At 39.9% G+C, this 17,341-nt stretch overlaps 1 protein-coding gene across 1 annotated transcript; it reads left to right on the plus strand.

The window, feature by feature from the left end:
• The first annotated feature begins 4,238 nt into the window (after window positions 1-4,238).
• On the plus strand, window positions 4,239-6,341 carry LOC147640714 (uncharacterized). The gene is made up of 2 exons (XM_086814528.1): window positions 4,239-5,572; window positions 5,791-6,341. Exons 1-2 carry the CDS (start codon window positions 4,513-4,515, stop codon window positions 5,868-5,870), a joined length of 1,140 nt encoding a protein of 379 aa, XP_086670654.1. The 5' UTR covers window positions 4,239-4,512; the 3' UTR covers window positions 5,871-6,341.
• The last annotated feature ends 11,000 nt before the right edge of the window (window positions 6,342-17,341 follow it).

The following is a 17,341-nucleotide window of genomic DNA, read 5'->3' on the forward strand; positions in this document are numbered from 1 at the left end:
CTTCGACTTGGTGCCTTATAGGCCTCAGATCAGATCAGCCCCAAATTTTTTTGGGGTGTCCCTCAAGTCCAGATCTATGCACACATACAATTTTATTCAATTTGGAAAACTTTAAAATTTGTAGTAAATTCAAAAATTTGATAAAACCTCATAAGTACTAGGAATTATAATAAATAAATACAAAATATTATTAGTGTTTAATTGTACAGAATCTTAACCTTTTACTTCAAGTTATGGTTCTAGAGTCATAATAGGAAGTGAATAGAATTTGATAAAATATTCTTAATGTTTAATTGTATAGAATCTAATCAAGAGTACAAAGAAGTGGACACAGTAGCAAGCTTCATCAAAACTATACCACCAAGAATTTTAGAGGAATCAATGGGAAGCAATATTGATGATAATCCAATTATTTTGTCACCTTTGGAGAAGTCAAAGTTAATAGTGATATTGTATTTGAATGGGTTACTTTTGAAGTGTTGTTGGGTACAAGTCACCAATACACACATCCTTGTAATGTGGCAATATGCTCATGGTTCTTTGACCTGGATGTACATCATTTTTGCATAATCTTCTCTGTATGGTAAAAGCTTTGTAGAAACATACATGAGAAAGACTCCCTTTCTTTGTGATTTGGAGCCAAGAGGGATGCTACACCTATAGAAGGAGAAAATTACATCGTCTAGATAATCCAAGTGCTAAGGCCATGTTCAAACCTTTGACAAAAATTGCAAAGGCTTTTGGATGTGATCAATTCTCATCGATGAATCACCATACAAGGGTTGCGTTAGCCCACCATTAAACTGTATTATTCCTCCTACATTTAACATTGACAATGGTGAAAATATTCTAATGGACGAGTTACTACCTTACAACAGCAGCTTGATGGTACACAATTTGCTATGCTAATCGATATGGAGAATGGCTAGTGTGTGAGGGTCATGATTTGTATCAATTGGTTGAAGAGCTGGTGCATAAATGGAACGATGAAAAAAAACAATGGTCAATAATGAGATCTAGCCCCCTAAAGGAGAATGATGAAGTTGATAGTAAAGAGTTACAACGTGTAAGCTATAGCACGAGAAATATCCATAGTTGTAGCATTCAGCTTAGTCCTTCATAAATAAACATTACAAGAAATATCCACAATTGTAGCGTTCAACTTAGTCCTTCACAAATAAACATTTTAAGGCCAAAAGCTCCGTACATAGGTAGGATGAAGGGTATGGAAGCTATGCTACTTGCTCAACAACTAGGATACAATGGTATCATGGTATAAATGACAAGATTTATTAATCAATGGTGGCAATGGTTTTATGGACTTCCATCTTGATTGCTTCAAGTCTAACAATATCTTTATTCTTTCTTACAGAAGTAGAAAGGTACAAGTTATTTCTTGAAGTGTGCTTGAGTAGATATATGATGGAAGACGATCCTCTTTGTACACCAAAGTTCCCTATCCCAATTGATTATTATTTTTGATTAAAAACCTGACTTTTAAAATGAAGATCCCATTCTTGACGTTGGCCTAAGACTATTTATGCACAAAGAGGATTCTCTGTGATGATAGCATTTGCTATCTCCTATGGTACACCCTCACAAAGACCAATGCCTTCATCCCCAATGGGTAAATTTAAAGAAATGAATTTAAATGGGTGGGGCGAAATTGGGGAAAAATGTGAGAATTGGGAAAAATTTTGGAAGCAATTATGTAAATAGGAGGAATTTGGGAGAAATTGTGTAAATGAGATAAAATTGGATTAGAAAAAGGAATTTGGGTGTAAAATTGTTTAGAGAGAGAGAGAGAGAGAGAGAGAGAGAGAGAGAGAGAGAGAGAGAGAGAGAGAGAGAGAGAGAGAGAGAGAGAGACCTTGTGGAAGATTATATGCGAAGGAGGTGGTCGTGACACAGGTGCGGCTACGAAGGAGGTGACCAACATAGGACCGCACGGGATTGCAAATTAAAAAAATTTATGAGTGGGCAATGTTCATGACTGGATAAGACAATGCTTTTAGTTTTCCAACTAAAAAAGGTAAAACTTAGGAAACATGTTTATGGGATCTTTTTGTACCCATATTGAATGGCCTCATATAGTATGAATCATACGGATGTGTATGCATACAAAATGCAACCTCGGTTATACATGTCATATCATAACAAGAGACGTTTGCTTCTTCATTGGTCTCTCACTACAATACAAAAGAAGTTTGTTTCTGGATTGGTCTCTCACTACAATACAAAAGAAGTTTGATCTATCATGGGCAATAAGAATGTAGCTACTCAACCTTTCTTTGGAAATTTCTTTTTTTGATCCAATCAATATGTATAGAGGTTATTTAAATTTTCTAAACATCAAACATTGTGTTGGGTGTTCTTTGGTTATGGATTGCCTTTATCATCTCTACATGTAGTTTTTTATGTGCATTAATTTCGTAGTACATACATATGATAGTACGTCTTGTCATAATTTCAATTACCATTCTAGCTTAGCTGTAGTTCAAGAAAAAATAAGATACATGATATGGGTGTTCTCAAGTCTTATGTCCTTGCACATGAAATAAAACTTAAGATTGGACGTATCAAAGCAATAAGTTGGTTTGACTAGAAGGTTGGTGGACTTCTAATGTTTTAGCTAAAAGGTGCTCATCATGAATAGTGAAAAGTGAGAGAAGTTATGCATGTGCATAATTGCGACCTACTTTACAATGGTAACTTTGAGTTTTGACATGGTAAATCATGAAGTTGGTAGACTTCACTTACTTGCTTGTGCTGGCACTAATGGTTGTATCATGTTATTTTCTTATGGACGTAAAATCATAGTTTGAAAGTCTTTGTACATGTAGTGGTTACGTGGAGAATAAGCATGACAAATGCATTTAAAAGCATTTTAGCTCTCTAGATCAATTCAAACAAGGATTTGACTTTATAATAACACATTATGCACCTAATAATAATGCAACATCATTACACTCTTAGAATCTTTGAGATAATGTAGGGTTGGAAATTGTAAGAGCCACCTCTTTTTTATGAAAGCATTATTTGGGAGACAGGCTGTAAAAGTTAGGACCACTGAGAGAGGCTCGAGTAGAATGACATGGAAAGGTCAGAGGAGTGAGGAAGAGTGGGGTGGACCATTGCATCACGTGTTAGGGGCTAAGTGCCAGGATTGAAAGGGAAGAGAGGAATAAGATAGTCCTATGCATGAATTCTGCTTACTTCTTTCAAGCTGGCCTCAATATGTATAACCACAAGGCCAAGTTGGATGGGGGACCCATGCATGGTTTTCATTATGATTGACATGAAGTTAAGTAGTCTTGTTAGTGCGAGGTGGAGCACATGGACATTGAAAATTGTTTTTATTTTAAACAAATGCTCTTTTTGTTAGCAAGATCAAATAGGGACAAAGCATTAGTTTTAATGTTTATTTTTGATAGCCTTAATACTTTTTATCACTAATCATGGACATTGCTAGCAAACAAAGAAGGTGTTAACATAATGGATGCATCATGCAACTACACTTTGGATTTATCCTTCTGAATGGGACTTAATTTAAATACAGGTAGGAAATCATGCAAAAAAATTTTTTGGGATCAATAATAATTATCTATATTAACTAAACAAATCATGAAGGGTTTTGTTTTTTAGTGGGAGATCCTTAGTGCTAATGGAATATTTTCACAAGCATTATTTAAAAGAATTTTATTGTGGTGGGTTGGGGACCCAGCTGGCCAATCATGGAGGCTAGATTGATGAGTACACGCTGTAGATTTGGACTTTTTTTTATTTTGTTGAAAATTCATCATGCGAGAAATAATAATTTAATAGATTTTGAAATCCAGGACACCGTGGCGTCCCCAAGGGTGAAGGGGAGTGGGCTGAAATGGCCGATTGTTTGAAAAGGTTGACTTTGAATAGACAGCTGGCGTATTCGGATTGGGAGTTTTGGCCAAACACACTTGTGGCATGAATTATTTCTTGGTTGCCACGTGGCTGAATGTTTTGACTGAGTGCTTGGCTGTACGTGGGTGACGTGGCAAGCTCGCCCATTGTTTAAAATGAGAGCTGGCCTTTTTTGATTCGTCGAAATCGACGTTGAATGTTCACACGCATTTTCTTTTGCCACGCGGCATAGAAGAAATGGTGATATTTTGCTGACCTGTGCACGTTTATGATTGACGTGGCAAACCTGCCGACGTGGGCCCCGTTTATAGCTCGCACAGTCGTCTCCCTCTCAGAGGAAAGCCATGCATTTTTCTGTATTTGCCTTCCTGCGGGAAGGGGGCCGAAGGCTCTCTGCAGGGCCTCCGCCATAGCCATTGTCCCCCCCCCCTCTCTCTCTCTCTCTCTCTCTCTCTCTCTCTCTCTCTCTTTGTACAGAGAAAAGGCCTCTTCTCCACCCCAGCATTTCAGAGAAAAGACCTCTTCTCCACCCTAACATTTCTGTGTTTCTCTCTCTCTCTCTCTCTCTCTCTCTCTCTCTCTCTCTCTCTCTCTGCGCAGACCTCTCTTGGAATGAAGGAGAAAGACATTCTCTCTCGATGCCCCAAGCCGGGCATCTCTGCGTTTGAACAAGACGCATCAGACCCTTACCTGCCCTTCCCTGAAGAAGAAGACCAGAATGCGAGGGGTGCCTTCGTGTCGCCCAAGCCCTTTGCAGCATTCGGTTCCTTCAGACAGAGGCACGGAGATATGTTTGGGCATCACAACGCCCGCACTGGCCTCTCCATTGAAGCTCCGGCCAAGCTCGAATCAGGTGCAGCTGGAGGTGGCCACAGAGGTGCCCTCTCTCAAACCATCGCTGACCATAATGAAAGCAACCCGGGCTTACCCCAGACGAGTTCGCCGATAGGCTACAGCGGGCAGTCCATAGCCATGCCCATGGCCAACCTCAAGCAGCACCACCACCGCAGGCTCCAGCACAAAGGTAGGTCTTTCTCCACAGATCTTGACCGTGAAGAAGCCTGGGAACGCAAAAAGGAGCAGTACTTGCTTGAAGAAGAAGAAGATGATGATGGTTGTAGTGAAGAGTATGATGCTGACGAGGGTTTCTATGATGATGTATGTTTGAATGATGATGATATCCATGGTAAGAGTGATGTTGGTAGTGGCCCTCATGATAATGTGGAGGAGGAGGATGGTATACATGCTGGGGAAGATGGTGACAGCGATGATTATGGCGCCCATCCTGATGTAGCGCATGGTGATGACTGTTCTAGTTACGACGGCATCAAGAAAGCAAGAAAGAGGATGCCTGGCTACAAAAAGAGATCATTCTCCAGACCACCTATGACGCCACTGCTAAGAACGAGAACCAAGAGCTTGACAGATGAGGACATGGAAGAGCTCAGAGGCTCCATTGACCTGGGTTTTGGCTTTAGCTACAATGAGAGATGCAACTTGAAAAGCACACTTCCTGCCTTGGAGCTTTATTATGCCATCAATCGAAACTTTGTTGACGCTAAGAGCCGCTCTTCCCCAGTGTCGCCGCTTGATGGGAATGCACTTGTTCGGACCAGCAGTGCAGGCAGCACTTCCAGCCCTTTCAATGAGACCTGGCGCATCTCCAGCCCGGGTTTGTGTTTTTTGACTCCATGCCTGATTAGAGTGTCTCCAACCTTGGCTCCAGCATTTTTCTACTAATTTTCTTTATGATTGCATGCATCCAATTAATGCTTGCATTGTATGCTTTGCTGAAAAGCCCTTAAAATATGAATGCATGTCTGCTTCATGAGTTTTGCATATAATCCTTTGGGGAGAATCTTATTTGCAAAATTTTTATTCTGAATGCAGGCGACCATCCTAGCCAGGTTAAGACACGGCTACGACATTGGGCTCAGGCGGTGGCATGTTCTGTAAAGCAGGGGTTTTAGCATGATACAAAGCAAAGCTTAGGTGGGTGTGGGCTTAGCTCGGTGCTGGCCTCACAGCAGTAATTCATCTCAGAAATCCAGTACTTCAACATCAGCTTAATGGGGTTCATAGACTTAGGTTGCATCTTTAGTAGGTTTTTTTCCTTGCATTCCATGGGGCCTATTGTTTATGAATTTATCATTTAGGTCTGCTTAGATAGCCAGGGGGTAGTCTGAGATCTCATTTATTCTTCCAGTGTTAAAGAGTCAGTGTATCTATGTCTTGACCACTGCCAAGGCAAACATGTATGAACTTTTGTGGGGGTTTATGTTTTGTTTGTTTTGGTTGTGTGGGTTGTAGTGGTTATGGCTGCCAACTTTTGTACACTGCCTTAAATCTAAAGCAGGGTTAACTTGTTAGCTGTGTTCAGTAATGAGCAATTCAAATGCTGGGCATCAAACAATTCAAATGTATTGGCATGTTCGACTAATGGCTTTATATTTCTTGCTCCTCAATTTCTTGTTTATCAAGTAGACGTGTTTTCAGTGGTATAGATGAGCATGACCTGTGTGTGTGGGGGGTGTACAACATCATTTTATAGTATTCAGTTCTGTTTTGCTAACGTTTCTTCTCATGGTATCACAGTAATGATTGTTAAGAATTGCCATTTAGGTGTCTGTTGTGTAGTCTCAAGAGGCTGTATTAGTGTGTCACAATTTCTCGAGCTCAAGAGATCCATATGGAAAGGCTTTAAGGTGTATGAGTCTTGTAATCACCACTGCAAATATATGGTTTCATGTGCATAGAGTTACAAGTCTCTTCTATATGATGAGACTTGTAACTACATGATTTCATGTACATGGCTTAGTCAGTACTAAGCAACAATAATATTTTTTTCCATGTATTCAAAGTGTTAGAAATCAATTCTCCATCCTCTTATCTACTTTGTGAAGGTTCTTAGGAGAAGTAACTGTGGGATGTTCAATAGGGTCTAGTTTAGAGATTAGATGGAGGTCATTGGAGGTGATAAGCTGCAACTATTGCGGTTGGCCTGCACATTTCCACTCATTAGGGTGCAACCAGTTGTAATTATACAGTGTAAGAATAATCAATCTTACTTTTCAACTCACTTAAGGAACAGAATTGCTATACAAGCCATTAGGGTATGTAGCCCTTCTCTCAAACATAGATTGAAATGCTTAAATACACAGCTAAGTATATCAAAAAAAGGATTAAATGAATATTTGCAGATGATTAGCTGATCCATCTTTCAGCGCACAAGGGGTTTGATTAAGAGCACTTGTTGTAGGTAATGCAGGTGTACTCCCACCATAGAGACAGCCATATCTTTACAAACAACGTCTATGAGTCTTCTAGCTCCTTAACCAAGACGCCACCAAGACTGACCGTAAGGGCGATAAGGCTCATTAATAATGGGTGAGAGCCTTTATTAATAAAGGCTAGGTTGCACATAGGGGTTAAAGCATGCAAGTATGGGTGTAATCAATTTATTCTAATGTGTGGAAATGTGGCAGCCAACTATGAATGTCAAGGCTGGTTTTTGACAAGTTGGGCCAACCTTTTAACGGCCAAAATACCCAAAAACAGGCATGATGTCGGACAAAAAGCATCTATCTTTTGGATAGTGTATAGCATTTGCTTTGTGGCAACCGAACAGGAGAAAGAGGGAAGAGATGAAAATGCCAAGATAAAAGGTAGTTGCAAACACTAGGGCCCTACTTGTGCGAGATTAATGAGGGAAATGGCGAGGTGGTGAACTTTAATACTAGCATCATCTGAAGTTAAAACCATGATCTAATGTTACGAGGATCAACCAAAATCCATGTTAGGATACTGTATCCAAAGGTGTGTGCTTAAAGGGTAATGTGTATGCATATGCAAATAGCTTCTCGATGTGCTAGAGTGCATGCAGGTTGTGCACGCAAGCGGATATGTGAGTTAATAGGTTGATAAGAATGTGTGTGTGTGTGTGTGTGTAGGGGGGGTTTTTATGGGATGGCACCTGAAAAGAACTAACTTGGGAGCTACCCAGTAGCACATCTTGTAAACCATTGTATTTATGAAAGCATGATAGGGTGCAAGGATCAGTTAGTGTGACTGGCTAACTAGAGTCAATCAACACGACTATAAGCAACCCTAAATTGCTGCAAGGCGAAACCAAATCATTTGCACCATTGTGAGAAGCAGGAGATACCGTTACAGAGGGCAAGCAAAGAGACTCCATACCTGGACGTTGCAATCCACATCCGGGTGTGAGAATGCGCGTACACAAAGATGTAGGTACGTGTGTGCACACACGACTGGTGTACGTGAACCCGGGGTCTGCACACGTGCATGGCTACACCTCTAAGAACCTGCGTTAGCAGCTGAGTGGGTATGTCCTTTGACTCTCCTTTTCACCGTTTTTGTCCTTTATCCCTATTTGAGGGGATTTAGGTTAAAACTATTTACTCCAAGTGCAAGAACTTCTCCATCTCCAAAAGAATTTTGTACTGAGGCCAAGCTAGAGAGCCTTGTTGGGTTCTTCAAGTCTTAGTGAGCTAAATCAAGAACCATGGTGAGGGTAGTGATAATGGTTAGTGATAAGGGCTGATTACTTATGGTACTAGTTTCTTCTGTAGTTGTCTTGAGAGTTTTGGTAACTTGTTTGGTGCATCAAGGTGTAAGGTGGTAGTAGAGAGGTTGTTTTACCAATGCTACTTAGAGGGAATTTCGGCTCTTGGTCTTCTTCTACTTTCTCTTTCCTTTGGCAAAATTTTGTGGAGATACCTATATTTCCCTAATTTTCCTTTGGTTCATCAATACCATTGTGGTTTTGTGACTTTGGGCAATGGAAAAGTTATGGGAGAGGTTTGGAGCAACTTTGGCAGCCAAATCCTTGCATTGCCTTCATAATAGCCCTGTGCTACAAGCAATGCCTTTGGCACCCACCATCTCTTTGGTGAGGGTTTGTGTTCCATGCATCTTTGAAGGAGCTAGAAGACTAGGCTACTACCTTAAGAAGTCATAGCTTGTTATTTTCTTCATAGTATCCTTGGGCATGTAGCAACTCCTCACTAACCCACCACGTTTTGCGTTGTAAACCTTGGCTTCTCAATGGGTCTCTCCTTCTTCTTTGACTTGGTAACAAGATGTGGATATAAAGTGTTTATATATCTTTAAAAGGAAGTGTTGTTACCTTCATAGAATCCATGTGCTTGTAAGTGCACTTGGGCACCCACCCACCATAGTTGACCTTAGTGAGGATGAGATTTTAGACTTTGGGGTCTCATGGTAGTGTCCTTGGGTTGGAGTTCTTTAGGAGGGTAAGTAGATGTTGGGTATTTTAGTAGTGTTAGTAGGTAGTTCTAAGTGGTTAGCTAGTCAGTGTTGGTGTTCAAGGGGGTTGTTTTGGTGGCAAGGCTTTTGATGGATATTACTCACCTTATCTTATACATGGAGTAAAGGCCTCTTCTTAGGGGTAATGGTGTAATTGATGTTATGTTGAGGGCACCTTATCTTAAACTTGGAATAAATGATATCTGTCCTAACCATGGGCTCACCCATATCTACAAGTAGCTATAACCAAGCTACGTCACATGTTTCCACCATAGCAGTGCCTATGTACTTGATAAAGCAATTGTTGGTTGCTTCTTGTTTCTCCAACTAAAAGCATCACTTCCAAAAGAAAACATAAAACCACTAGTAGATCTTAGATCTCTTATGTATGAGACAATGCTAGCCTAATCTGTATCCATATACCAATGTGCCTGTACTTGTACTCTAGCCTCATAGAAAAAGTCATTAGTGTATTGTGGACTTTAGGTACCCGAGTATTGTCCTAATCGCATCCAAGTGTAAATTCCGCTTAGGGCCTGTATAAACTAACTCACCAATCTAATAACATAGCTCAAATTTGACCTGGTGATAGTTATGTAAATGAAACTCCCTACAATGCACTTGTATATATATAAGGTTCCTTTAAAAAAACACGTGTATGTAGCCAATTTCGTGTTCTACTCCAATGGCATTGAGATTGGCTTACAACTTGTCATCCCCTACTTGGACAACATGTCCAAAGCACAATACCTCTATAAAAGGCAAATCCCATCACATGATCTAATCACCTATATAGCCCAAGAAGTATCACAGAGCTCATGCAAATCTTTCATTCCAAACTACTTCTCCTAACTATCAACATCATTGTCCCCTATGACAATCAAGCCATCAATATAGATGACAATCAAGTCATCAATATATAGATGACTACTAGCATAAATTACCTCTATCTGTCTTTCTTTTTCACATAAAGTAAATTTTTTTGTAATATCTGCAATCTAATAGTGACAAGATACTTTCCTATCTTGTTTAACTATGCTCTAGGTGCTTGCCTTCAAGCCATACAAGGCTTTAAGCAACTTGCAAACAAAATGTGGGTGTGCATAATCCTCATATCTTGGTGGCTACACCATGTAGACCTCCTCTTGTAAATCGCCATGTAAAATGCATTCTTTATATTTATTTGAAGCAATTTAGCCATAGCAATGATTACTCTCATAGTTTCTCTCCTAGTAATCAAAGTGAAAGTCTCCTCGTAATCAATGCCATACATTTGTACCTATCCCTTGGCTACCAATCTTGCCTTATACATGCTCATAGACCCATCTAAATTATGTTGTACTTTGTAGACCCAATTGCGTTCTTCTTCATAGGCAAAGGCACCAAATCCCATGTTTGATTTGCATTTAATGTAGCCATCTCTTCATCCATGGCAATTAATGTAGCCATCTCTTCATCCATGGCATCTTCCCAATGCTTATGTCCAAGTGCCTGCTCAAAACATGTGGGCTCTCTGTTTTCTTGCTGTGACCATATATAGATAATTGTGGGTTGTATACCCATCATATCTCAATCTATCCACTGGATAGACCTGCATACACCTAGATATGATGGGTCATATACCCATCATATCTCAATGTGTCCACTGGATATTTGACCCTCATAGACCTGTGTACACCTAGATCAATGGGCGAGCTCTTTGTACACTTAATGTAACAATAGCTAGGATCTAAAACTCCTCATCAAGGCTTTGTTCTGAGCCACTTTTCCTAAGTTTGGATAAATGTCCAAAATTGATCATACTTGTTATGTGCACATTATATGTGCATATACTAGGAGGTTAACCCACATTAGGCTTGTGAGCATGGGAGCATGGGAACAAGCTCTAGTGGAGCATGAGTTAGGACTAACCTTAAGGGTTGAGGTTAGGGTCAGACATCCAAGGGTCACACATGGGAAATGGAGAGTCAAGAGTCACTTGAGGGCCCTCCTATATAATAGGGGCATGGGGCACACTCAAGGGATGTTATCTTGGGGCTAGGTTATGTTATGCTCTCTTGTGTAGAGGATTGTAGCTACTCACCTACCATTTCACACTACAGCTGCATGCTGCTGTAGTGGAGTCATACCTCTTGGTGGTATGGGACATCAAGGTAAAGGTATGAGGTACTTCATTGTAATTCATGTGTGCATCCCTTGGGCTCGGGGGTGGTTGGGTGGATGAGTGGCTTTCTGCATTCCCGGGAAACCTATTGACTTTTTGAATTCCGAGAAATCTTTTGACCTTTCAGATCCTGGAAACTTTTGACCTTTCACATTCTGATTTTTTTTTAATCTTTTCATTTTCTCGAAACTGTTGGCTTTCCGTATTCTGGGAAGACCATTGGGATTTCAAAAATTTTTGGACCATTCGTATTCTAATGCGTTCGGGGTAGCTTAAAAATTTTGAAAAATTTCTGAAAACTAGTGGAAAATTAGAAAAAGGTTATTTTAAATTTCTAAAAAATGTGGGACTGGTGATTGGCATGTGGTGTGTCCATTCGGGCACCCGTGACCATTTAAATTTTTTTAAAAATCTATTTTTTTGCTCAAAAAATTAGAAAATCCATTAAAATTATAAATTTTCATTGGATTTGAGAATTGTCGGCAGAATTGGAAATTTCGTGAATGATGGGATTCTTAGGAGAAATTATGAATATTCTAGAAATTATTTTTAGAAATCCTAGAAATTGGTATTTTTTAAAATATCAATGGTATTTTGGCAAATCTAATTGCTAAATTTTTTTTGGAAAAATATAAGTTGGAATGCCATAAGATAGGTTTGGTGGAATTCAAAATTAGCGTATTTTGAGGCCCTATAAAATTAGGAAAAAATAAAAAAAATCATGATAATTCTTTTTTCTTGAGAATTTAATATTTTCGCGTTATTTAGTGTTGAAGTACGTTTTCACGTGCTGACATTAGATAGATGCGGGTTATTCACATATTATTAATGCGATTATATATTGTATTAGTAGTTATTTCTATTTGGATTAATTCTAAACAATGTTTTCATGATTTTTTATCATTATTTAGCCATTCTTTTTGGACACGTTCCATACTTTCTTCAATGATGGCTAGAATCTACGTTCAAAGTGTGTCTTGCCTTTGACACTTGTCCATGATAATTTATTTTGCACTTGTTTAAGTGTGGTCTATGCTTAATTTCCTAAGCCTAAGATAAATTCTGATCTAGTTACTTTGGTGGATTTTATTGGATGGTTTTCAAGTTTTATATGGACTCATTAGGTTCTGCCTAGATCACTTGTGTCTAGGGGTTTTTAATGAGTGCTACACACATGTGTTTCACTTTCTTACTTTTGGAGTTTTGCTTGAACAACATCACGTTCATATACTCCAGATTAATGAGTTGGCCACCAATTTTAATGCTTCTTTTGGCATGATTAATGACCATTAGATGGCATGCATTGATTTTTATGATCAACTATGGTTTTCATGGATTCTAGGGATTCTATGCTTTTATCCATGGTTTTATGAGGATCTTTTGATCTTTTGGATAATATCATGTGCTTTGAAGGTAGCATTTTCCTTTGTTTTTTGCACGTAATTTTGAAGTATATTCCTTGTACTCTTATACATGTTCCAATTTAGATACCTAGTTGTTTATGTATCTAGGTGAATTGTTATTTTTCTACCCTGGTAGTTATCATTAGAAAGGTGCCAATAATTCAAATTCTTTTCTAATGATGTACTCGGAAAGAGTTAGATCGATATGGGTCAGATCACAGATGTGAGGGGTTTGGCAATTTATAAAGTCGATTTAACGATTCCAAGGCAACAATTGGAGGGTGGCATCAAAGGAGTTAAAATGTGATTTGAGAAGTATGATCGTCTTATGCTCAAGAGAAGGGCATAGATGATGAGACCTTTGCACCCACATCTCGTATGATTACAATCAAGTGTATTATTACATTGGCTATGTATCATGGTTGGAATAAACATTAGTTGGATATCAAGAATGCCTTCTTAAATGGTGATTTGCATAAGGAGATTTATGTATCTTAGCCTCATGGTTTGTGGAAAAGGGACATGAGCCCAAAGTATGCATGTTAACCTATGACGGACATTGAGACGTACTATGTTTTACGTCATGTAATTAGTTTAACTATTCTGAGTCATGGGCCGGGCTTGTCGGCACCATATGCAAAGGATAAAGGGATTGGGTGATCGTCGATGAGAGGCGCACCTTGAATATCAATAGGATAAGGGTTAGGATCGATCGGCCATGTATGGGCGCCCATGTGTGAACGGCCAGGTCACCTATAAGAGTCAAATGTAACCCTAAAACCCTCATTCTCATGTGTCGAATACAAGAGTGCTCTTGCCTTATCTCCTTGGTTTCCTTCTCCTGCGTGTGTGTGTGAGAGAGAGAGAGAGAGAGTGAGAGAGTGATCGAGCACTGTGTAGCGGCACAACAGCGAAGAGGCGGTAGAGCGGCGACGACAGCGGCTCCTCCTTCACTGCTGCGACGCGGGAATCCTTCACGGCGGCGGTTAGAGCGGTGAGTGACACACCCTTGCATTCTGTTGTTTGAGCTTGCTTTCCTGGTTGTATGCTTGCAGCCATTCGTGGCTCGCATATTGAAAAAAAGGCAAAAGGCACCTGTAACTCTGATGTTTCTTGTGTCCCTAGGCTCGTGGTATTAACTTGTTCTTAGAGTAGACACAGTGTGGTCATCTGTTTATTTATTAAGCTTGGTTATTTTCTTTGACTTAGGCCAGTTATAAACCTTAATTAACCTTTGACACTTTGTTAACTCTTGATTTACTTTCAATAATTTTAAACTCCTGTTAATTTGCTACACTAGCTCATTCATGTGACCCTTAAACTAAATTCTCATAGCAACATCCATTGTGGTCTAACATGCTTGAATTTATACACTTTATATCTTTTGAATTCCAGCATAATTTCACTCTACTTCCCTGTTTTGCAGACGGTCTACCACAACAACCCTATCGAGCTTACCATACCATAGCTTCCGCCGAGGACGGAATCTACATCAAGAAGGGGGGCATGTTAACCTATGACGGACATTGAAACGTACTATGTTTTACGTCATGTAATTAGTTTAACTATTCTGAGTCATGGGCCGGGCTTGTCGGCACCATATGCAAAGGATAAAGGGATTGGGTGATCGCCGATGAGAGGCGCACCTTGAATATCAATAGGATAAGGGTTAGGATCGACTGGCCATGTATGGGCGCCCATGTGTGAACGGCCAAGTCACCTATAAGAGTCAAATGTAACCCTAAAACCCTCATTCTCATGTGTCGAATACAAGAGTGCTCTTGCCTTATCTCCTTGGTTTCCTTCTCCTGCGTGTGAGAGAGAGAGAGAGAGAGTGAGAGAGTGATCGAGCACTGTGTAGCGGCACGGCGAGACGGAGAGGCGGTAGAGCGGTGACGGCGGCTCCTCCTTCACTGCTGCGATGCGGGAATCCTTCATGGCGGCGGTGAGTGACACACCCTTGCATTCTGTTTGAGCTTGCTTTCCTGGTTGTATGCTTGCAGCCATTCGTGGCTCGTATACGGTGTTCGGCAAGTCCCCAGCTACTACGACCTGTGCGGCAAAAGCGCACAATGCAGGTCAAGAAAAGATTTGTATGGCCTTTAGTAAGCTCCCATAGCATCTAATGAGAAGATAAACTTATACTTAGTTGCAAATGGTTTTTCAATAGTCCAATTGAGAGTACCCTCTATGTGAAGAGAAGTAAAGATTATTTTTTGGTCATCGTTCCATAAGTTGATGAAATGTTTCTCATAGGCCCTAATGAGAATAAGATTTCAACTTTTAAGGCTAAATTACATGAATCATTTGAGATAATTGATTTGGGCTCATTGCATTATTATTTGGACATAATTTATGTAAAGTGATGATGGTATTGTGATGTTGCAATCAAAGTATATACAAAGGCTGCTTGCACAATTTGATCATGTTGCTACACTAGTAGAGATAGGTGTGCTAGGATTAGTATCCAGTAGAGATAGGTGTGCTAGGATTAGTATCCAGTAGAGATAGGTGTTAGGCTTGTCTCTAGGATGTATGTGAACCATTTCATACATCAACTCATCATCAGTAGGTTGTTGGGTGCCTCTCTCTCTACTTGTGCAATACGAGGCCAAACATTCAGTTTGGGGTCTCCCAATTGAGCAAGCTTATGCATCATCTCAAAAGTAAGCATGGTAGGCTGCCAAGTGAGTATTCCAATACTTGTACGGCACTTAGTCCCTTGACTTACTCTATGCTAAGGGGGGTGATATTTAGTTGCATGCTTTCAATGATTCCGCTTGGATCAGATGTTATGACATGCGAGTGTCCACTAGTGACTTTTGCTTTCATCTTGGTGATTCATGTATATCATGGCTCATCAAGAAGTACGCCACCACAACAGTAGCCAGTGGCCACTTTGAGCTATGACGATGAGTACAAGCCATCTTTTACAATGACTGTGGACTATGTATACATTAGACGCTTTTTAATAGATCTTGGTGTTAGACAACAATTCCCCACCTCCATCTTCATCTCACTGACAGCCAAAGTTCATTAGCCGTTTGCAAGGAACCCACTGTTTCATGCCTGCACAAAGAACATTAAAGTGCATTACCATTATGTCAGGGAGAGAGGCTCACAGGAGAGATTATCCTTGCTTATATCTCTACACACAAAAATGTGGGAGATAGGTTCTCAGAGAAGTTCATCACAAAGCTTTGGGCATATTGCAATTGATTAGCCACATGATCCCTATACATGTTCACATCATCACTACAGGGGGGATTTGTAGCCATTTATATGGTAGTGACGTGTGGACGTAGGCTAATAATGGACCGAGGTACTTTTTTCCTCTTTAGGAGGTTTTTTTCCCTGAGCATATGTATGTGTGTAAGTGACTTTATCATGTCACTTCACTTGTACTTCACTCATTCTCATTAATTTACTTTGAGTGTTATGCTTCTCTATCTCTCCTTACTTGTTGTATCTATGTTTGTGTTGCTACCTTTATATGCACATGTGGTGTTTATGGAACAACCTCATCAAGTGGAGGTGGAGACTCCATCCACTTTATTCATCAACAATGTAGCCCAGAACAGACACAACCAAGTGACACTATCACTAGATGTAGTACCAGAGGTTCTCCCACTTTAATGTGAAAAGGATGCTTGCAACTATTCTACATAGAAGTGGAATTTGAAGACGAAGATGATAGCCCTGCTAAAGCACATAGGAGACAACCATATCCAAAGTGGGTGAAGAAAGTTTTTGACAAAAAAGCTCCCTAGCTATTGATGGTGTGAACACCAATCAACAAAGAGAATAGATCAGGAGCAAAAGACAAGTGAGGTACACATTGTCAATATAGCCTTGATGGTTTAGATAATAAAGGTGTAGGAGAGCCAATAAGTCCAAAGGAAGCACATGCAGATCATGAACTAGAGGGGGCCATGCAAAGTATGAATCTATCATGGGAAACGACACTTAGGATCTTGTGGATCGTCCAAAGAGTTACAATTGGTATTAAGTAGGTATAGTAGGCCAAAGTATAGATTTGATAATACATTGGAGAAGTACAAGGCATGGCACATGGCGAAGGACTTTTCACAAGTTAAGGGACGTTCAAGAGACATTTTCCCCCACACTACGGTTGACCCTACCACATTTGCATGATCCTAGCTTTGGTTGCTCACATGAGAAGTGGCAAGTGATGTAAATGGATGTGAAATCTGCCTTTATAAATAGGCATCTCAAGGAGGAGGTGTATATGAAACAACCACAAGGTTTTGTGATGTGCCTAATATTCAGAAGGCAAGGTATACATACTTTAGAATTGGACAGGTTGAAATAGGCCTCTCGAGCTTGGTATGAGTAGATCAACACATATTTTGTGAGTATTGGTCTTTCTAAAAGCTCGATGCAAGTTTGTACATTTTCTAACAGGGGCAAGTACATGATTATAGTCCATGTGCAGATGTCATTTTGACGAGGAACCATGAGGAGAAGATCCAGTAGGATGAAGGAGATATTAGAGTTTGAAATGACAGACCTTGGGCTTGTGTATTTTTTTTACGATTGAGGTTTGAATGCATCTTCATTTCTT

This window comes from Cibotium barometz, chromosome 2, assembly GCF_041138505.1.
Source record: "Cibotium barometz isolate CiBa-2024 chromosome 2, ASM4113850v1, whole genome shotgun sequence".
NCBI lineage: Eukaryota > Viridiplantae > Streptophyta > Polypodiopsida > Cyatheales > Cibotiaceae > Cibotium > Cibotium barometz.

Excerpts from the sequence above, each read along its gene's own strand:
- LOC147640714 (XM_086814528.1), top strand. The coding sequence starts at position 4,513 with ATGAAGGAGAAAGACATTCTCTCTCGATGCCCCAAGCCGGGCATCTCT. Across the intron at positions 5,573-5,790 it reads CTGGCGCATCTCCAGCCCGG|GCGACCATCCTAGCCAGGTT; the intron begins GTTTGTGTTTTT and ends TTCTGAATGCAG.